At 33.4% G+C, this 23,384-nt stretch overlaps 1 protein-coding gene and 2 non-coding genes across 3 annotated transcripts; 2 read left to right on the plus strand and 1 right to left on the minus strand.

Annotated features, from left to right (window-relative positions):
• Positions 1 to 31: 31 nt before the first annotated feature.
• Positions 32 to 23,353, plus strand: LOC111048962. The gene is made up of 4 exons (XM_022334947.2): positions 32 to 115; positions 14,656 to 14,723; positions 17,784 to 17,997; positions 22,315 to 23,353. Exons 1-4 carry the CDS (start codon positions 95 to 97, stop codon positions 22,501 to 22,503), a joined length of 492 nt encoding a protein of 163 aa, XP_022190639.2. The 5' UTR covers positions 32 to 94; the 3' UTR covers positions 22,504 to 23,353.
• LOC120352113 lies at positions 5,547 to 5,665 on the minus strand. Its single transcript, XR_005571713.1, has one exon. It is a non-coding gene; the product is annotated as a 5S ribosomal RNA (ribosomal RNA).
• LOC120352108 lies at positions 6,198 to 6,390 on the plus strand. Its single transcript, XR_005571710.1, has one exon. It is a non-coding gene; the product is annotated as a U2 spliceosomal RNA (small nuclear RNA).
• Positions 23,354 to 23,384: the final 31 nt, after the last annotated feature.

Here is a 23,384-nt window from a genome sequence, read left to right on the forward strand (position 1 = left end):
CACCTCACCATGACAAGGGTTGAGGGAGGCTATGGTGCTTATAAAACAGGCTCAGAACAGGTAGACGGGCTAGTTAGTCCCAAAGCCTGTCAGGATGATGTTCTCTGCATATTTCGTGAGTAATCTGAATTATTTATTTCTCGTTTAGTTTAGAGATCAAATTTTATGTTCTTGATATTAATTTGTTCTAGAATGATGTTTACAACTGCAAAAACTTACGTTGATTAAAATCTTGATTCTGATGAGACTAGCCTTCATCTTTCCAGAAAATAATTTTGAACTTTGAACTTTTCTATTCCAATGTGATGCTTTTTTAAAGTAGTTGGAATCTTGAAGTTTATAACAATTTCTTTCAAATGTTAAACATAAATTATGACATTTCAATTTTTGTCCATTAACATAATTCACAAAAAAATCCTAATGAGTATAACATTGAATGTCATGTGGCATTTGGCATTATATTCATGCTCCATACGAAACTATAGTGGAAAGATATCGTCTATGATTGAGCTTATTATTCTCAATCTCCTATTTTTAAACAAATTAATTTTGAATTTTCATCCATCATTACTCACTTGAATAAATACATTCCAAGGCGATCAATTGATAACAAACAATATGTACTTGATATTTTAGAAAAATAATTTGTTGTATATCTACAATAAACAAAGTTCAGTCCTCCCTAATTCACAATCAACATGATTCGAATCCCACCTTAGAACTGGGCTATATTATAGCCATCACTCTTCTTCAATCTCCATGCCTCTCATGCACATGAGTGGGACGTGATCATCATTCAGACCAGAGATCGTTCCTACAAGACCATTCTCGGTCTTTATGATCGCATAGTGATCTGAATAGAAAAAAAGTTGATGAAACCTATTAGAAGAAAAATAGAAAAGTTGAGAGAACGGTCTTGTGTTCAAGCATTGAAATATGAATTTATTCATATCAGTTGCAGAATATGATTATTTTCAAAAACTTTCTAATAATTTATACAACACTTCCAATTCACTGGCATGATCCAAAAACAAATTTGTGAGAGAAATGATTTTCCTTTAGAATTTTCAATAAATATGATGTTCAATGGAAAGTTTGAAAAGTAGGTAAATTTTTGAACTTGCTGAATGAAATAATTAATGAAATGTAACTTCAAAATGATAATTCATTAAAAGTTATCCTGCAGTTAAAGTTTGTTTCTCATTTACAAATAAATGCACTAAATCAAAACATGAATCTTTGAAGTGTAACATATTTATTACCATTCATCAAAAAAGTAGAATGTAATCTTCTCTTTTGTAAAATACTGGTTTCTCAAGTCAACAACTGATGACTATTAAATGAGCTATGATTTTTGGTGATTACTATAATCAGAAGGAAAACGCGATGTAATGAAGATTCCGTGCAACCAACACTAACTTGCCTTTTAAATTCTTGTTTTGGTGTCCAAATTGCTTTGTTGGCTAATATTAAAAGTGTAGCAGTTCAAACTAAACGATGTCGATGATCATCAAAACTAATGAATTCACTACATCCACAGTAAGCTCATGAATGAAGATCATTACAACAGTTTAGCATATTATTCATTTTTTCAATAATAAAGATGCAGATCATAACAGTGGATGCAAATAATTTAATACTATAAGCCAGTTACACATACATCGATTTTTGGACTTTCTATTTTTTGCCGTTCTTAAGAATCCTACCAGATTGAACGGAGCTTGGCAAACAAGTACACGAAATAAGTTTGCCAAATTATATTTAATCTGAAAGAATTTATAAGATCGGCAAAAAAACGTTCATCCACAAATCGATATGTGTTTATGTCTAGTTACAGACTTATCGATTTTTGGACGTACGATTCTTTGCCGTCCTTATAAATTCCTATCAGATTAAAGTAATGTTTGTCAAGCTCCATTCGATCTGATATAATTCATAAGGACGGCAAAAAATCGAAAGTCTAAAAATAGATGTGTGTGTAACTGGCTTAACAAGGTACAAGACTTTTTCTCAATGAAATCATGATTTCTTTAACACTTGCATTCGATTAATGATTCTATCATCTCTTTGAAAATTCTTTCCTTTTTAAAATGAAAAACCTCAAGAATATTGTGGAATCGATCCATTCCCATATTTTTCACCAACTGGTATATTATTCTTACTGGAAATGTAATCGGACCCTTCCATATCTGATATGATCATTGGCCCTTATTCCGAATCAAAATCGTGATTGATTCCATTGTGATCAATCACGATTTTGATCCGGAATATATCATTCTTATTAGTATTGTAATAGATTTGATACATATTGAACTCTCACATTTATTGAGTGTTTTCCAAAAATCTGCAGAATGTGATGTTAGAAAATTTAATAGGAAGCTGAGACAAAAAATGGATTAGTTGATTAATTCCCGACAGAAAAGCTAGGTTACAACAATAATTGACATTTAAAAGTGTTGAACAAATAACCTGTGGGAATATGAAATTTTCAACTGAGACTGAGAGTTAATTTTACCTACTTCAAAGATCAAGAAATGGAAGAGTTCTTGAGAAATCACAGGAACTCTTTCTCTAAATAACGTATGAACTTCTAAATACTGAATGGTTTAGATATAGATTAAATTGGCAGGGGAACACTCCTCCAAAACCTTTCAAAACTTTATTTTCGTATAAATGTTCTTTTTATTTTCTTCTTGACTTCCACCGTTACTCTCAGCGCAAAATTTTTGTCCCTTAAGCTTCGTTTACACCATAGTTATTAACCAAATGTTTATTTCTTCGTCCTTATAGATTCTATTAGATTGAACATAACTTATATCATACACATGATGAGCATATGTGTTTGTCAAGTTCTGTTCAATCTAATAGAATGTATAAGGACATGAAAATAAACATTTTGTTAATAACTTTGGTGTAAACGTAGCTTCAAACTAAGATTTTCTTCTTCACAAGTAGAAACGGTGTTAATTTGCTTTATTTTCTAGAATAGCAACAAATTACTACAACTGGCGAGAAACTCAGGTGTAAACGCTGATGTTTCAGAATATTTTACAAATAACATAGGCCTACAGTATTTGAGATGTCGTATAGATTATCCAGGTAAATAGATAAATAAAATGGTTATTTTTGAATATTAGACGCTATTAGAAAATTTGAAGCATGAGAATAGACTGTTTGTGAATACGCTGAAGATTCTTCACAACCAGGCTCCAGTCCAGATACTCCAGATATACCAATCACTTCCACATTTGAATGTCAATGGAATGTTCAAAAGTGTGGAAACCATAGCTTATCTCTCCTCCGAAACAATGTTAGCCTAAAATCACAAGCAGACCAGCTCTTCAGTACTAGAATTATCTAGGAAAATCTTTTTAGAAATTACTAGGTGTTATAAACTCCATTCTAGGAGGTGGAGCTTATCTTCCGAAGGTCAATGATAAAGTGTTGTGTGAGTTGATAGCTTGGGAGTAACTGTTATGAACATGGAATCCTTTTTCAAATGTCATTCTCTTCCCTCATTATTGGGATGCTATCTAAATCTCTTCTAGAACAACCTTTTCTGCTGTCTTCCTCAACATTTTTCAATGTGAACTCTACTAACACGATAATAGAACACTCTCCTCACATAGACTAGACCTGTTTTTTAAACTAGCTTCTTCTATAATACTCAATCTATTTGAAACAATCGTTTAAAGCTGTCCAGTACTATTTCCCTTCTGAATAGAACAGAATCCATTACAACTTCCTCTACAGAATTTTCAAAGCGAAGATTCTCGATCTTTTATTATAAATTATTATCCACTCCCCATGATGTATTGAAACTATGAGAAGTGAGAAAAATTTGTTTAATAGCATTTTTGTAGGAGATTTGCATCGATTTCTCATGTTTTTATTGAAGCGAACGATAATTAGTAGCCCAGATGCTCACGTTTACTTAAAACTTTTAGTATTGATTCCTTATTGATCATAATATCATTTTGCTTGTGATAACACTCGCAGACACAAATAATCTCATTAACTTATGTGATGATTAATATGATTATCAACTGAGTTGATAATTTTGATGTGGGAATTGAACTTTATCCGTGATCAATGAATTTAATTTCTTCAAAATAGCGAAGAATGAGATGGAAGAGAAGGGAAGAAAGTGAAGGAGAAAGAAGGTGGTAAAGTGGTGAGGAGGAGGAGAAGAGAAGAAGAAGATGAAGAAGAAGAAGAAGAAGAAGAAGAAAAAGAAGATGTTGGAGAGTCATTAACGTCTTCAACTTTTGAATAGCTAGCTTACTCTTACGTTTTTAACTTCAACTAACTTACTTTAACCATTATAGAGAAAAGATGGCATAAGCATAGCAGAGGTGGCACAAACATAAGTAGCATCAATGCTTCAACGTGCCACTATGACGATGACGTGATACTATATAGGCCAGGGTGCCATTGTAGCCAACTATTGTAGCGTGTTGCTTTCCGAAATGATACAGTATCAATCTCCTCGTATCATACACGACTGCCAGCGCTATCTAGCGTGCTAAAGTGTAACTACATTAAGCTTTTTTCTTCTAGAGTTTCCGTAAGCCCCAGTTTTCCATGGATATTTAGAAGTGATTGAATAACTAATTGACAGAAATAATTTGTGATAAACTTTTATGATATGTAAACAACATTAAAAACCGATTTCAAACTGAATCCGATTAATTTTCTGGTAAATAAATGTGTTATTTGGTGCTACCTCTCGCCAGAGTTATTAGTGGTGTATTGTGGGTGTCTATCCAAGAGTGCAGTTTGACTCGAGACCTACGAGAATCAGCGAAGTCCTTCAGCGAGTTTTCCAAAATCCAAAACATTTTTTGGAGAATCATCATTTATGGTGATTCATGAAATCTTAATATTAGTAATGTTAATTTTTCGGAATTTTTTCGACGGAATCAGAACAGACAGCTTCATTTTATTACTTTCCTAGCCCTATTACTATACTATAGGTAAGGAAAGTATTGTTTTCCAAAAAAATAAGGTACCCTAATTTCAAGTTTCAACTATGAATGGGAAGTAGGATTTCAAGTCTTAAGGTCCCCCTGAGTCCAAAAACATGATTTTTGGTTGTTGGTATGTGTGTGTGTATGTGTGCTTGTGTTTGTGTGTATTTGCAACAATCAGCTTTATGTCTTTATGTTTTAATTCATCTGCAGACTGAAAATGAAGTTTTCAAACATCATCTTATTGAATTTTATTTATATACGAAAAATGACTGTTGAGCTGGGGGTTTATTCATAATATTTATTTGTACATGTAAATGTATTTAAACATGTTTATGTATATACTAAACATTGATTTATACACTACCATAGTTGGGCTTGTAACTTATATTATTTATGTTATAAAAAATAATAGTGCATTGTCTAGTGTATTTTAAATACCCAATGATCAATATATTGCTGTTAAATACAAAAATCATAATAATTTATCAAATTATAATTATTCTAATACCTTAAGTTTGGGTTGTGCTGTTGACTATAATGTCTTATCAAGTTGAGGATGGATGCAAAAAGAAATGCCAACAGCACGTGGTGTTCCCAAGCGGTCACCCATCCAAGTACTGACCACGCCCGACGTTGCTTAACTTCGGTGATCGGACGAGAACCGGTGTATTCAACGTGGTATGGCCGTTGGCGAGAAAGTTAGCTTTCAAAATGTTATATAGATTCAACAGGTGCTGCACAGTTGATTCCAAATAAAGTTCTCATTTTTGTTTTTTAATGATCTGCTATTCTCAAACTTTAAAGCTAGATATATTTTATATAATTTGCCATTTGTAATTTATTGACAGATAGAGATAACATTATGATTTTGTTGGTTAGAGGGCAAGATCAATGAAAGAATGAACTGTTAGTTGAGCTCCTAAGACTATACTAGCACATCCTAGCAGGCATTTTGAGTACTAGTACAACAGTTGCTTGCATTTCAATCAAAAAATTCCAGTGTCATATATTATTCTTATTATCTATTGTAATATTGCAATTATTCTCGATATAATCAACGAAGTTGATGATTTTCCAATTTTTGAAAGGTTTGTGAGTATTCCCAAACTAATATAACAATATTCCATCCTGGAATGGTTGATCAAAGTTGAGGAATTTTGTAAACTCTCGCCAGAGTTTTGTGTGAAGTTTGATATAGTAGCTCATGTTTCTGAGATGTTAGTTATCGCTTCTCGGCCTGTTGGCTAAGATCAAAGTGTAGTATCTGTTCTTATCAGCTTAATATCTGATACGCCGCACATTGTGTGGCCAGTATATTAAACTGATTTTTGGAAATAGATGGAGTGTTAGGGGCTTGCTCCACCTCCATCACGGGTCGACCTGGCATTGCAGTACAGTCGGGACCGGCCCACCTAATCTCAATAACCTAAGTTTCTAAAGAATTAAAGTTTTTAAAACAGTGAGCTCTTATTAGACTGGGCTCTAATGTCATTCCGTTGCCATTTTTGACTAAGTAGTGTAAGATGTCGTTCGTTAGGTTTATTAATAGCCCAGTCAACGAAGTGTGGGAAAAGTTTGGAAGACAATTTTTGACCTCGCAGTAGTTTTGTTTCAACGTTAGTAGACAGAAGGTTGATCACTCACAGGTTAATTAAATTAAATTAAATTAAAAAACTCACAGGTGAAAGATTCGAGGTGGTGGGGGGAACGCCAGCGTGACGTCACTTGTAGTAAAAAAGTGATAGAGAACCACACTGAGCATACAGTTTATTCACTGTATCTTCAAATACATCGTCGTTTGATCCCCTCAAGATTGACCTAGAACTTAAAAATTCTCCATACTTATAGCGATTGAATCACTGATTCTGATGATGTTGTTAAATATTTCAAGTTCATTCAACTTGTATGAATAAAGTTAAGTTGAAAGTTTTTCAAGAATCTAAAAACGTGACACGGAAAAGTTAATAAGCTGGAAAAGCGTTAGTAGACAACGTTATACTATTATTATTCCAGATTAACCCATAAAAAATCTTGATAAACCAATGCATTGCAATAATCCGATAAACCGATCCCAATAAATCCGAAGAATTTCATTCATATAAATGCACTGAACATATGCTGGTATCGAGCACATGTTCTACGAGAATCAAAATATCTCATCCCCGAAATTCACAAGCTGATGTATAGCCAAACTACAAAATATAAACACGACCTAGAAGATGAAGAAACCTCAAGGGTTTGAAAGGGAAGGTTAGGAGGTGGGGTTTTTGCTTTTATATGGCAAAATACTTGTATTATTCAAATGTTTTGATAATTATTGTAAAGCAGAAACAGAAATCTTGCATGTCAGAAAATGTTTGTGTTATATAATTTGACTATACGTCACCGTATAATTTTCAAGAATGCGATATTCTGCCTACTCTGTACTACAGCCTACGTCACGACTGCAGTTCCCCCACTCCAATTGCATTTCAACTAAAATACTATAGATGAGTGACCAACCTTCTGTCTACTAACTTTGGTTGTGTTTAGGGTAGTGAGGAGGTAAACATGTCACCTTAGTACCTCTGCACAGGGGTACAGATTATTATTCTAATTTTTTTTTGAAAATTTTCAACTCACTTCCATGACTGAAGAGGTGATCATTGAAAAATTATAAGAGTTATTTAGTAGGTATGGTATTTGTGATTCGGTGCGCACTGATAATGGGCCTCAATTTTCTTAAAAGTTCAAACAATTTGCTAATAATTACAATTTCTGTCATGAAACTAGTTCTCCATATTTCAGTCGATCAATAATTGGACAAGTTGAGGCGGCTGTTAATATGGCTAAAACTCTCATAAATAAAAATAAAGATGATACATTATTATGATGCTTTATTGGCATATAGAAGCACACCTCTTTACAATGGGTTTTCTCCAGCTGAACTTTTGATGAGTAGAAAATTGAAGACTAGATTGCCAGTTGTAAAACATCAATTATTCCCAAATGTGCCCCCTCCCAATAAAATAAAAGAATTGAGAGTGAAAAAACAAAATACTATGGCTGCCCAATTCAATAATAGAGTTAGTGAGTTATCTAATCTTGAGCTAAGTGGCAAAGTTTGGATAACTGACAGGAGATGTTATGGTAATGTACAGGAAAAATCATTGCATCCCAGATCATATACTGTAGAAACTAATGATGTTAGTAACAGGAGAAATCGTTTCAATTTAATTGAGGTACCTGGTAACAGGGATTTAGATGTAGACAGGCATGAGAATCAAGGAATGGGGGAAGAGAAGGATAAGGAAAATAATAATGGAGTAAGGGCACGACAGATAAAAAAAACCGGCATGGTTGAATGATTTTGTTTGCTAATTTCACTTATTAATTTGCTGATGAGAATGATAATATTATTATGTAAGATGTATGATTTTCCTATATTGTCATTCCAATCTTGCTCCCATTTATGAGTTTGTATTGTATTTCTAATATTGATTTTTTGTAATGTTGAGTTATCTTCATTTAATAAAGAGAGGATGTTGTTTATTGCCCGCCAGAATCTAGATGGCTATGATCTAGATGGCTGAGTATAGAAAAGGCGTGCCGTATCAACTACTCAGTTTGTCAACTCACTCTCGTCTCTTTGTTTCTCTATCCTAATTCCATACGTTATGTATTAACAAATACACCAATATCATGATAATTTTTGCAATGGAGTCTAGTTCTTTCTGTAATTTTCTAAAAAAAGATGAAGGAGTGGGATAATTTTTTTGAACAACGAACTCATGTATAATGGTTCAAATTGATAATTTTTTCACATTGTCTCTGTCATAAAGACAAATGGAATGAAAAATCAAAACATTAGAATGAATGATTGAGACAATAATATTATGTTGCTTCAACCAATTTGACAGTGATCATTCATTGAAGATGATTCTTAATGAATGATTGATCGTACAATCATGATTCTAGCCCAATCTTTTATTATCAATTCGAATGGAATTACAGGTTAGAAATCTGTATCTCATTAAGTAGGCTAATAGGTTGTCATAATACAACGTATTGTAGTGTTTTGCTTGAAGCATCCTTAGGATACTGTAGTGAATTTGAATTTCGCTCCTTCAGTCGAGGAACGTAAGGCTGTGCAAAGGCTAAAAAGTTTATTGATTTGTATATCATATAGCTATCAAAAAGGTCATTACTTTTTGAGATATGGTCTCCTAAAGTTTAAATTTTTGGGACAGAACATTTCAAATTCGGTAAGTAAAGAGATAAATCCATGAGATTTAAAGGATAGATTCTTCATAGTATTGTTGATCTAGTAAAACAAAAAAATTCTGAAAATATCAATTTTTAAGATAGTTATTTAATTTACTAAAAATAACCAAAAATAACTTTTTGTTGAGTTATTTCTGGTAAAGTGAATAACTTTTCCAAAATTGATATTTTCTGAGAATTTTTGTTTTACTAGATGAACAATACCATGAAGAATCCATCCTCTAAATCTCATGGATTTATATCGAACCCAATTTGAAATGTTCTGTCCCAAATTTCAATCTTCAGTCACTCATATCTCAAAAAGTAATGATCGGAAAAAATCTTTTCCTGAGAAAATCTTTTCATTTTGACAGCTTGATGATATAAAAATCGAAAAATTTAGAAAAATATCACGAGCAGAAAGTTTATTTTTAGCCTTTGCACAGCCGTAATGTAGGCTGGTAGTGAGAGCGAAATGACATCACTCGTGATGACGTCACGGACGTTCACTTTGTTACGTTCAATCTGTGAGTGCCCAAACACATTCTGACCGCTGGGCGCAAGTTGCAGATTCCCATTCTATCTTCAGAGTAAAACAAATTGAATAAAGACAATCTGTAGGGAAATTTCTCCTCCTCAAGCTCTAATCTCCTGAACTTTCATAAGAAACATTTTTAGAAAAACCGAAGCGTAAACTTTTATTAGACAACATATGAAATTATGAGGTAGAAATTTCCTGTTTTTCTATCTTTGTATAGGAATAAATTACCAAACAATAGATATACTATAATATCCAGATCAATTATTATAGATATATTTGTCCTCGAAACGATGATATCAAAGTCAGATCTATATCATGATTTGGAGTCTATATATACTAGTAGTTCTGTGAACAGTAGACCTCGCGCAGTTATAACGACGTCCCAAACCATAAGCACTTCCTCACTGATACACTAATTATTTATTTGATCAGATCATGCTTACACAAGATTTAATTATCATATAACGCTTTCCGGAATTTAGCGCGAGAAAACCAGAAGACATCTAGGCGCCCAGACGAGCTGTTATAAGTTCTTTGCATCCTATTATTTAATAGTGCATAAAAATTGCATTCAATGAGGCATATAATATAGTCTATACAGCTGTTATTTTTTTACCAAGTTACATTGAGATATTGAATTGCATGCGTAATGGCATGCAATTTATAGTCAACTCGACAGCTGATTTATGATGAATAATTCTATAGTCTGATTTTTACTCTAATATTGGCGTATGAAGGAGGCTCCTTTTCCCTTTTATATTATCCTTGAAATGCAAAATTTCCAATAACCTTGTATATACGTCGACGCGCAATTAAAAAAGGAGCATACCTGTCAAATTTCATGAAAATCTATTACCACGTTTCGCCGCAAATGCGCAACATATAAACATTAAGAGAAATGCCAAACCGTCGACTTGAATCTTAGACCTCACTTCGCTCGGTCAATAATACTACCCGTTCAAAAACATCGAACATCTTGAAAATGTGTCTTTCCATCAACGTTGTAGACAGTTGCAGCCAGACATGAATGATAACAGCGCTCACACTCACATTCCGGGACGACACGTCACGGTGCGATAGGACAGAAAGCTCTATGTTTATTTAGGATTTTTTCTAGACATTTCAAATTGATAAATTATTTATTAATTTTTGAGAAAACATAACAACAGGTTAATGTAACGTACTGAGCGCGAGATCTACTGTTCACAGAACTACTAGTGTATACTAACAAGAAAAATCAGCTTTATCCTAATTTGCTGTGCATGTCTCTATTGACTTGGCTATCAATGATGAATAAATATTTCTACAGTTCAGGTGTTGCCCAGAAAAGTGAATATGACTCTCGGAGAAAATTGTAGAAAAATCTGAAAATATTCCCTGCTGGTCCCACAATTGTTTAAAATCCTAATGCAGTCTAAACCACGGTATATAGAAGAATGTATATAATATTTTCATCTAAATACCGTGGTCTAAACGAGACTGTTATTTGATCACACATTGTTTGCTTTTCCTTAAAACGTTCGAAGCGTTCCATGAATAAGTCATAACTCGGAACACTCATTCTTGAAAGCCTCATACTTTAAAATACATTTTAAAGTTTTCTTTGGATATTCTAAAAGCCACTTGAGGCTTCAAGTGTGCCGACTAGTGTTTGGAAAGATTAGCATAATTCCGGAGAGAACATTTCAACTCCTGTATATTTTTATCTATTCGGTCATCGGGTAATCTAAGCGAGCAGTTACGATAGGTAGAGCATAAAATAGTTATTTGTGCATCTAGGGACTAAAGTGCAACTTTTTCTCCCTGAGGGAAACTGTTGTCGCCCGATGGCGTAGCCGAGGGCGACAATTTCCCTGAGGGAGAATAAGTACTTTAGTCCCGTGATGCACACAACATTTTTCCTCCACCTACACCAATACCTATAACAATGAATAATTTTACTACATCTTCACGCTTTCAGCTCTATTTCAGCTCTATTTCGATTGTTAGGTTATGTTCAACCGTTGGTGGATATGAAAAAGTACACACCTCTAACGTCATTAGAGGTGTGTACTTTTTCATATCCACCAACGGTTGAACATAACCACAGATGAAAGAAACACTACCAGATATATGACGGGTCGAGATAGTTCTAGACGAGTAACAGAGATAGCGCCAGCATCGGAACCTTAGTTCTAGACGGTGCAATCAGTAGCGCTAGTGAGGGAAACTTAGTTACTGATGAAAGCGCCTGGAGCGCTATAGTGATGTCCACGTTATAACGGCAATGTTTCATTATCAATAGTATTGTTATCCTTGTCTATCATTCAACAAAGCAGATAGCTTTTTCCCGCTTGTTCTGTTGCCAGATCGTCTTAAAACAATGTATAATTAATAGTAAACAATATATTTCATCTTAATAATTAAGATTATAATAAGGTTTTCATCAAGATTGGATTATTGTTGAGATAAAATATTATTTAGATAATATATTAGATTATTGTAATAAGTGTGAATGATAGATAAGAAGTAACTCAATTTGTATATTGAATCAACATCAATATTATGTTACTAGGTAACCAGGGATACTACAATAAGATGATAATAAATCTCAATAATTTAGTTAATTGATGCAATATTAACTCTTTTTTGTAGTTTAAAATAAACAATTGTATTTTATCAAGCCAGAAATTATATTTCTCAATAATTCTCATGAGACCTCCACTGGGTAAAATATCCTGCTGTTGGAAATGCTGCTCGCATATCTCCTTTTTACCAAGTGATTTTGGTGATAATTCTATCAGTTCTGGATTCCCTGAGAAATTGAAAACATATTTGGGATAAAAATTGTATTTTATTTAATGAGAAATCACTTAGAACTTTGATTAGCTACTTCAAACCAATGTCAACATGATGCTATTACTTTTATCTAAACACATGATCGACTTCTATTTTCTTTTCTGAATAGAAAGTTTTATCAATTATTACAATCAATTGAGTTTCTCAATGTTTAAGGAATATTACTATTCTAGGGCCAGGTTGCACAAACACATTATGCAATTTGACCGTGATTAGGTGCCGATTAATGACGTCGCCTGCTTCTCTAGATGGCTCCAGTATATAGCATTCAACTGTAATTTTATCTTATTTCATGCAACAGGGATAAGTAAATCTTTCAAGTACAATACCGCATTTCAACATGTTTGTGCCAACGATGCTTTTATTAAAATCTATAAGGAAAACGTCTGAAAAAATTAGAAACTTGTGAAATGTATGTTATCTCCTTATCCAAAAGTTGAAAATTGTCTTTCAACTTTGAAAAATGAAGTACTATTCATGAATATTGTTCAATATCTAGGCTATATTCTACATTGAATTGATTAATAAATACTGAATAAAAATGAAACTCACCTGAGTTGTTCACCCAGATCTTTGCTGTGTCAGTATCCCAGGGAAAGGAGAACATTTTCAATCCTTTAACTTTTGCACGACTGTTGGAACATTTCCTAAATGCACATCTATTTCCCGACATGATTTTCTATTTTATTTTAATTAAACTAGTTACTATAATAATTATTCAAAGTAGGTATGTTCAAATTCTGGGAAGCCTACATAATTAAAGTTAATAAATCTTTGAAAATCAATGACTAAGCTATAATAACTAGAATAACTTTCAATTGAATTTAAAATATAATTTATTTGATTTAAATTTAAAAATTTTCATAATCTTATTCAGAATTTAAGTATTTTCATAACAAAATTCTCATTAAAAATAACTACAGTACTTTTAAAATATTTATAATAAATATTTTTATTTATAAATTATTTAGTATTTAAAAATAACTACTCAACAACTTTTAGAGAGCGCCGGAAAATTCAACCCCTAAAGCCGAGAAGGGAGACTGAAGGATGCCGGGAGCAGAGGCCAGCTGTTGCTGCTGAACTACGAATGCGCGCTAATATAGTGATTGCACCAGTGGACAGAATCGAGTTGGAAAATTAAAAACATTCCACTTGTGACTTGGCAACAGGGCAGACTGGCAACAGTGCACGTCTTGGCAAGCATCCAAGCATGCGATGGTTGTACGCGAAAGACCACTAACGCGCCTGAGTATGTGTTAGTGCTAAGGTGGTGGGAGTGTGTCAACTGCCTGCGCCTGTATCATAATATTATGTGATCAAAATCTGGAACACAAGCGCGCTCTATCGAGAATATTGAGAACTAGCCGTCATACTTTAAAATACATTTTAAAGTTTTCTTTGGATATTCCAAAAGCCACTTGAGGCTTCAAGTGTGCCGACTAGTGTTTGGAAAGATTAGCATAATTCCGGAGAGAACATTTCAACTCCTGTATATTTTTATCTATTCGGTCATCGGGTAATCTAAGCGAGCAGTTACGATAGGTAGAGCATAAAAATAATATTTCCTACTTACTTGCAACGAGTATGAACAATGAATGAATTATATGTCTAGACTTGTTATGAAAACAACGCATACTCGCATTTTGATTAGACTGTTGTGGTGTGCAACTTATGCAATGGATACAAGTTTTTATTTCCTTCTCTCCAATGCTTTCAACAATTTCGGACATTCTGTAGTTTCCGTATCACGAGAGGAAATGCAAGAGCGCACATCAATCAAAGTGAGAGGCTTATTATATCTTGTCTGACCCACATTGTATCATATGAATTTAACTTGATAAATTGTTGGAATCCGATCAAATTATTCCAGTTATCTCTGAAAGAAAAACTAGTGAGCACACAAGAGTTGGCAGTTAGGGGAGCTTGGAAACCCCCTTCATGGAATAACTTTATTTTTCCAACTAGCCCGAAAAAGTTATTTTGAAACAGGATATTTGAAAAATCGAAAAAGCACAAGTTTACAAGATTAAAAATATTTATTATATTTTTCTCTTTCAGAAATCAGCGTTCCTGCTAACCGTCTTCGTGTCATTGGGAGAAGGATTTTTCCTCTATGGCAAGAAATCGTGAGTCACTATTATCAAAATACAATATTTTGTATTCATTATGTTCAAGATTAATTGTAGGCTATATACATAATTAGGACTATGAGTCGATATCATTCTTATGCAATCGATAAGCATGACATTTCATACACCTTAAATTTGGATCCAACTATTTTTTTTATCATTTGATCAATTGAGATCCTCAGTAGATTTAGTTTGTTGGTTCAAGAATCCTCGCTCAGTTCGATAATATCTTCAGAGTTTCTTCTATTCTCTTGCGTCATATTTTTTTGCTAAAAGCGTTGCTTGAAAAGTAATAGGAGTCGACGATGTAGAAGCACCTTTCAATTTCAATGTTATTAACATAGTAAACGCTTCTTCATGCATCTGCCGGAGTCTTTAATAGATTAACGCTTCGTTTCACACAACTATTGCTACTAATACAGTTCAATAGGTAATTGTGAAGCTTATTTACTTTCACTTACATTAATTCTCCATTCGCATTACGGCTAAAAACTTATTTCTGATTCATCTCTATTGAATTTCACAACACTTTATCATGAGCTTTTTACTCCGTCATCCTCAAGTGTGGAAAGTGAATTATAACACGACTATCACACTGTTTGAAGTGTCTGTAGTTGTTTGCATTCACCACTTCATGGACAAATTTCTCTAAAAAATCTTGTCTATTCACACGAATTATGAAAATACAGTCAATGCCTACCAAGGATCTAGAATCTTCATACATCGATATTATTGATGATGTTAATGCGGGATTATTTTTTCCTTGCTCAGTGGATAATCTTCATCTATATTTATCTGATATGATATCCACATGAGTAGGCTACTGTATTTGGACTTGCAAATAAAATACGAAAGTCAAGACGTCACCAACGTTTAAATCTTGTAGCCTATAGTTCAATATAGAGTGTACTTTGCACAAGCCCAATCTATTATTGATTACTTTTTGGAAATCACTATTTCGCAGTATTGTCAATCATTTTTGCAAGTTTTCCAGTGTAGGGAAACTTTGGAAAATTGTGAGTTTTGGCCTGAAAACAATGGATTCCACCTTTTCTAATTTAGTTTTAGTATCCAGATTGTGATAGTAATTTTTTTCCATAATGTCTAAAGAGTGTAATTTTGAAAGAATGAATCAGTCAGCAACACCGTGACTGTCACATTTATTCGCCAGCTCTCCTATTGTTGCCAGAAATCACTGCTAGAGAAGGGTGAAAGGAGAAAATTTTCCTGCACGATAATAAATTTGATGACTTTGGATTTTTACGAGCTAAATGATCGTAATAATCTTGTAAAATTTCATCATGCTTGTGATGTTATTGACACTGCGATACTGTTGGAAGCTTTCTCGTTATTTCCAGTTATAAAAAAAATATTGATTGAAATCTTATTGAACAGAACATTTTTAAGATCACTTTTATAGTAGTTACGTTAATGAAAGTCGAACTATAATAATGGAAGTTGGTAATGATGGTACTTGAACAATGAACTCCGGAGTATAATCACTGAGTGTAATAGGTAATATGGAATTGGAGATGGAGAAGGCTACTATTCACAGTGATGTAGGTAACAATTTTACGATCCCATCTTTTTAAATCTCAATTATCCAGGCCTATGTGGAATAAAATGGCCCATTGATCGACATATTATAGAATAATAGTTAATATAAATCCTGATTTTGTAAAATAATAGCATTTTTGAATCTATTTTTTAATGCTCACAATAACTGAATTTATTCGTAGATTCTGTCCATTATTAACTTCCATATTTTATCTATTCAGAGATAATTCATTCATGATTAAATTTCTCCCAAAAAAGCAAAGTTGACTAACGAAAGAGCACGTAGCCTCCTTACATCTCGTTTGTACTACAAAAATCCTAATTTTATGAATGGTGTATCAGCTTCCTATTATCAGAGTTTGATTTCTAACTATGTATGATGATGATGTTCCTTTTCATTTCCTTTTGTAGACTGTAGAGCATCACAAACACAGTTGTTATTTATAGAACTTTGTAGTAGAAAGTATTCATAATTATTATACTTAGTGGTACTGATTTCCGTTGTTAAGAATGTGACTAGACTCTCAACTAGCAACTATTTTTAGAGACCTTAAAGTTATAAAAAACTGAATTAAATGTTATCAATGATAATAGACAATGACCTAAATGCAGCACAGCTCCAAGCTACCTGATTTCCGTTGCCATGATTGTGTGACTAGATTTCCAATCAGTTACTAAATAGGCTTAGGCGGCGCCAAATTCAAAAGTATTTTATAGTTTCTCCAGCTTCTAGGTTTGTGATGCTGGCTAGTGAAAACAGTTCCATTTCTGTGCAGGTCGTCACCTAGAACCTGGAGTAGGCTACCAATAGTAATGTAATAGTAGTACATTAGTGTCATTTGCATTGTAAAAAATAAATAAAAATAGTAGGTATATTGATTTTATAGTTTTGTAATGCAGGTTAGTGAAAATATTCCGATTTCAATTCCAGGTTGTCTCCTCGAGAGTCGTCAAATACACTTGTATCAATAGCACCAGTTTATGTGTTTGTAATGCAAGAGGTGTGAATCTATTCAGGTCTATAGTGAGGTCCACGTTATAATGACAATATTTGATAAACATAGTTTCTGCTATCCTTGTCTATCACTCGTGAAACAGATAACGCTTTTCTTTTCTAGATCCACAACGTTACCAGATCATTTTTAAATAATGTAGGAGTAAAGGCCTATAATTGAATAACGAAATATCCAATCTCAATTATAAAAATGTATTATCAATTTTAAAGATTGGAAAAAATATTTTCTTTACGAATAAAATATTATTGTTTCTAACAAGAATGAACAGTTGACATTACATAAGATATACCGGTATCAGTTATCCAGTTACAAAGCAGAGAATCGGCCGGGCTTTTCATTTTAACGCGGACCTGGGGCCTCACTAGTTTATTGTTTATATATAGTTTATTGGTTCGTAATGCAGGTTCTGACAATTCCTATACTCTGATAAGAGTGTCTAGGAAGCTATTGAAAACAAACAAAGAAACAAAGTTTTGCGTTGCAGGTCGGCACCTCGTGAATCATCGCCACCGCAGTGGCAGCAACAGTACAGCCTGCGTGGAGACAACAACGGACTGGGTTGGCCCGTTCACATGTCGTTCTCTCCTCACAACGGACAGATGTCGCCGTTCGCCTTTGACGCAGTCGCCGCCAACCCAACCGCCGTCACCGTCGCGCTTCCGGTCGCTGTGCCTATTCAAGCCGCGCACATGACCAAGGTACTAACCGTAACTTATATCTATATTTTACCTTGGTATCTATATTATAATAAAGGAAACAATGGCTTGGCTATACACGTACGGGATAGGAAATTGACGAATGACGCATCATCACGTCTGAACTACTTAACTGATTACTGTAACTTGAAATTTCTCATATAGATTCTTAATTTACCGAATATGGTTATAGGCCTATTATAAATTCTTCAAGATTTCATTAGGCCTACGTCAAGTTTTCAGTTTTTCAAGTTTCTAATTGGACCCTTTCGGAGCACAGGTTACCTTCAAGTAAGGTGCTTTACAGTATTAATATAGAGTAGGCCTACTATTTATACTATAGAGCCAAGGGAGCATGATTGAGGGCAGACTAAGGTACATGATGACATAGCCACCTCTAATACAAGGCCGCGGCCTACGATATTGCAACGTCGCAGTGTAGGCCTAGAATCTAATACATGATTGGTGAAAAATATTTAAAAAAATACCAGCTCATCTTTTTCACCAATCATGTATTAGATTCTAGGCCTACACTGCGACGCTGCAATATCGTAGGCCGCGGCCTTGTATTAGAGGTGGCTATGATGATGCACTATAATTTCTATACCTTATCACATAGCCTAGTAATCATAGCTTGAAATGCTGTTTCCACTGAACTGACCATATGGAATCAAGGCGCATGTTTCTGGACTCATTATATTGGGAAGATATAAGGAATAGATTTAATATAGAGATAGATTTGAGGTACATGATTGTGCGCATACTAAGGTAGCCTACATGATGCACTAATTCCGATACCTTATAGGCTTATCACGTATATGGTACATGACGACAACATTGTTATGGAAAGCATTTACAAGTTGGAAGCATGCTATTTTCATAAGGAACTGATTAGTTTAATATCAATCTTATTATGAGATTAACTTCTAACTATCTGCGTTCCTTCTTAAGGCTGTGCAAAGGCTAAATATAAACTTTCTACTCGTGATATTTTTCAAAGTTTTTCGATTTGTATATCATCAAGCTATCAAAATGAAAAAGTTTTCTCAGGAAAACATTTTTTCTGATCATTATTTTTTGAGATATAAGCGCCTAAAGTTTAAATTTTCGGGACAGAACATTTCAAATTCGGTAAGAGATAAATCCATGAGATTTAGAGGATAGATTCTTCATGGTATTGTTGATCTAGTAAAATGAATATTTTCTGGAAATATCAATTTTTAAGATAGTTATTCAATTTACTAAAAATAACTTTTAGTTGAGTTATTTTTGGTAAATTGAATAACTTCAAAAATTGATATTTTCAGAATTTTTTTGTTTTTCTAGATCAACAATACTATGAAGAATTCATCCTTTAAATCTCATGGATCTATCTCTTACCGAATTTGAAATGTTCTGTCTCAAAAATTTAAACTCTAGGCGCTCATATCTCAAAAAGTAATGATCGGAAAAAATGTTTTCCTGAGAAAACTTTTTCATTTTGATAGCTTGATTATATACGAATCGAAAAACTTTGAAAAATATCACGAGTAGAAAGTTTATTTTTAGCCTTTGCACAGCTTTAATAACATCGATACTCATTCAATGCTGACAGTTTAAAGTGAACTTCATTATAGGGTTCTAGATTTCACATGCTAAGAGAATTTCTGCTATACTAAATTCTATTATTGATCAAATAGTAATCATAAATTTAAAACGCTGGTTCCACTGTACTGACCATTTTGGAATCAAGGTACCGTACATGACTTTGGAATAATTTCATTGTTTAAATGGGAGGCATTGATGCTATTCATGGGGTATGATGACAGTTCAAATTTAATCTTCTTATACAGTGAGGTATTTAACTCTTTTCTGTATAGGGCTACTTTTTATAGAGATAGAAAGAAAAATAAAAATCTCAGTACCCTTTTTGAATTATTCAATCACAAAACCTTTTTGAGGTATTTGAGCTGTTGTTATTACTAATAAATAGTAGCATGCAATGCTTCCAATGAAACTATGCTGGCTGTTCAAATTCACTCAATTGTGACTTATTCACTCGGCCTTAGACTCACTATAGTGAAATAGATATTAACATGCCTCGTGTAGGCTATAGCATTAATGCCTGCCATTCAAACAATGAAATGATTCCAGAGACATGTACGGTATTCAAAAAAATGCTGACAGTTTAAAGTGAACCTTACTATGAGGTACATGCTACACAAAATTTGATACTTGATCACGTAGTAATCATAATTTGGACTGGTGAGTTTCACTGCGTCGACCATTTTGGAACTAAGGTACATGACTGAGCATGTACTAAAATACGGCACAAGTTACACGTTGTGATACTCAAACACGTACTATAATCTAAAGTTGAACTGGTTTCACTGTCCATAGACCATTTTGGAATTTATGAAAGTTATTTTCAGGAACTCATACTGTTGATTTCTGACATGTTGGTTTCATTGAGCAGTGAATCGAGATAGTAAAATTTAAAAAGGTGACGTTGAATGATAGTGAGTGAACCACTAAATTTGAATTGCAGAGCTATAGTTAACGAATTCTTTGTTGATTAAGAAATCAACAAATTGTAGCTTTTTATTACTCTGAATAAACCAGGAAAATAAAACATTCTCCTTCTCTATATGGCTATAAAAAATCGAACTTCTCTTGACAATATGGATCTTGATCTTGATACTAGACTATTGTGCATTACAGTAATGTATGAACAGTATAGTAATGCACATTACATTCAGTAATGTACAAACAGTACTCTGTCAAAGCAAAATAAAATAATTTATACAAGTTTCTAAAATACACAATTTTTTCCAAGAAATTGAAAAATCTTAATATGAGAGAGTCATTAGCTAAAGCTGTGACAAGAGGAGAGCTCTTAATCAGTGGAAGTTATGCAAAAGCGGTTCCACATTGGGATAAGCAATACTCGTTTTCGTGTTATGACTAGGCTGAGGGTGGTTCAAGTGCGTTCATTCCCACACTGTAGTCAGAAGCGCCTGATTTTAAATGTCACCTTTTGGAGATTCTCGTCAACTGTAAAAAATATAAAAATGTGACAATTTCTTTCAAAGTGTTTTCGAGATCTAAAATATACTGTAAAATTGATGAGAAATAATTTACCAATCAGTGGTCTATTCACTTATCAACTTGAGCGCTTTCAATTCCTATTTTTAAAGGTTATTTCAACAGACTCTTAAAAATAATTCCAATGTTACTCGTAAGCGCTCTAGTCAGCAAGTAAATCGTTCATTTTTAAAGTGGAGATTGCATATCGGTGATGTTAAAAATCAGAAGTGTTACCAATCAGCTTTCAACTGATAACCAAGATCCATGAGAATATATTATTCTTGATAAGATTCATAACGGATGGAACATTTGTCGTTGAACTTGATTATAATCCGGTGTCTGGGATAGTTATGACACTTGCCAGATTATGTCCGTTGCATTTTATGATGGTCTGAATGGTGGGAAGTACGGTACCTGCCGAGTTAAGAGCTTCCTTCAGGAGCTGATGACATCTATAAAACAGGTGCACGGATATTCGCTTCAGATTACTACGAGTGAAAGTGACTAGCAAGACGAAAATATTCTTGTCTTAAAATTTCAACTAGAGATTTTAGGATGACATATTTCATGATTAAGCATCAGGTTTTTAGTTCTGATAACGTGACATTGGTCTTGTCGCAATTTCACCGGACGACAATTTCCATTAGGATATTAATATCCCTTGTATAATCTATGCGACTAATTCTGAAATCAATATAAGATATTAAATCCAAATTATTATCAGACTGAATATACATCAATTTTCGCATTAATGTTCTTACTGTACATACTTTCATTCGCTATTCAGATAGTTTATCAAACATTCATTATTCAATAATTATATTGAAGCGCATTTATGAATAAAAGGTACACCTATTAGAAGAGAAATATTTAAATAGAAAGCGTATATAGTTGAGAATATGTGGCTGAAATCCCTCGTCTTTACCGTTTGCATTAATATTATAATCACTTGCAATGTAACATAATGATTCGAACACCAGAAATTGGACTTCTTATTGGATAAGAATAATCCTTCCAAGTATTAACCCAATTGCGGTCTAGAATTAATTCATATGAAATGATTGGGAGAATATCTTCAACTGATTTTGAGAGAAAAAACGTTAAAATTTCCAAAATATTCCAATCTCTGATACTTAAAACATAAATGATTGAGCAAACATTTCTCCACATTTAAATGACTCATACTCAATACTCATACTCAAGACTCAATTATTTATTAAATCAATTTGACTGAGATTTGTTGTCTTTTTGCAGATGTCCTCTCCTGCTCAGATGAGTCCCCACGCGCAGACCCCCCAGCTTCATAACGTTCAGCTTGTGCCCTGCCTGTGCCCCGTCTCCAAGGACTTCGACCCCCTCCCCCAGGCACCCACCCCATCTGCCGCCTCCCCGTCAACCGCCTCCTTCGTAGCAGCAGTCGCTAATCCTGACAACCAACAATAAATCCACTAAAACTACCAGCAACTCTATTCTAATATTTATTTATTATTTAATAACAATTTATAATATTTGAAGACTTCTTTAAATAATGAAACTTGAACACTAATAATTATTGAACTCGATCATTGAAATAGTATTTGAACACTGTGATTTTTAAAATTTATTATTTGTGGTTATCTGTATTTTTCATGATGCCGAAACATTTGCCAAAAATATTCTTCATGATTTCATTAAATAATTCAACCATTTTGACTATCTTAAACAATATTGTACTTTGATATTACACTGATAATATAAACAAAAACTTAATCAAAATGGGAATAGAGATGAGACATGAGCTCTACTGGAATAAGTGGACCTATTGAATTTATCAAAGAACTTCCCTGATTTCTTGAGTGCTCAACAATAAAAAATACCTGTACTGTAGATACTTGATTACTAATACTTGGTTACGGTACCTAGTGTTCGTGGACTTCAAGCAAGACTGATTATTTAAAAAATGTTCTCAAAACTGATTTCATTGCGTTCATCGAGACTGAATAGTAGAAGACTGATAATTAATAGTTCATTAAATATTTTGAGTATCATTAGTGAACATATAATAGCATCCATTTCAATTGTGTCAGAATTAATGTAATAAGCAACATTAGAGATAGAAATTATAAGAGATTTATTAGAATCTACCAAACAAAGAATATACAAGTAATTCGAACTTTGATTGTCAATTATTGATGTAATATACTTTTGAAAATAATCATAGGAATGATTGAGCAAAATGAAACTTATCCTGAATGTGAGTAACACTATTGTCAATAAGTGAATTGAAAGTGTGAATAAAGTTTTTATTTATTGATTGTTCTGTTTTCAGTTACTGAAATTCTCCC

The sequence above is a fragment of the Nilaparvata lugens genome, chromosome 6 (genome assembly GCF_014356525.2).
Source record: "Nilaparvata lugens isolate BPH chromosome 6, ASM1435652v1, whole genome shotgun sequence".
In the NCBI taxonomy this organism is placed as follows: domain Eukaryota; kingdom Metazoa; phylum Arthropoda; class Insecta; order Hemiptera; family Delphacidae; genus Nilaparvata; species Nilaparvata lugens.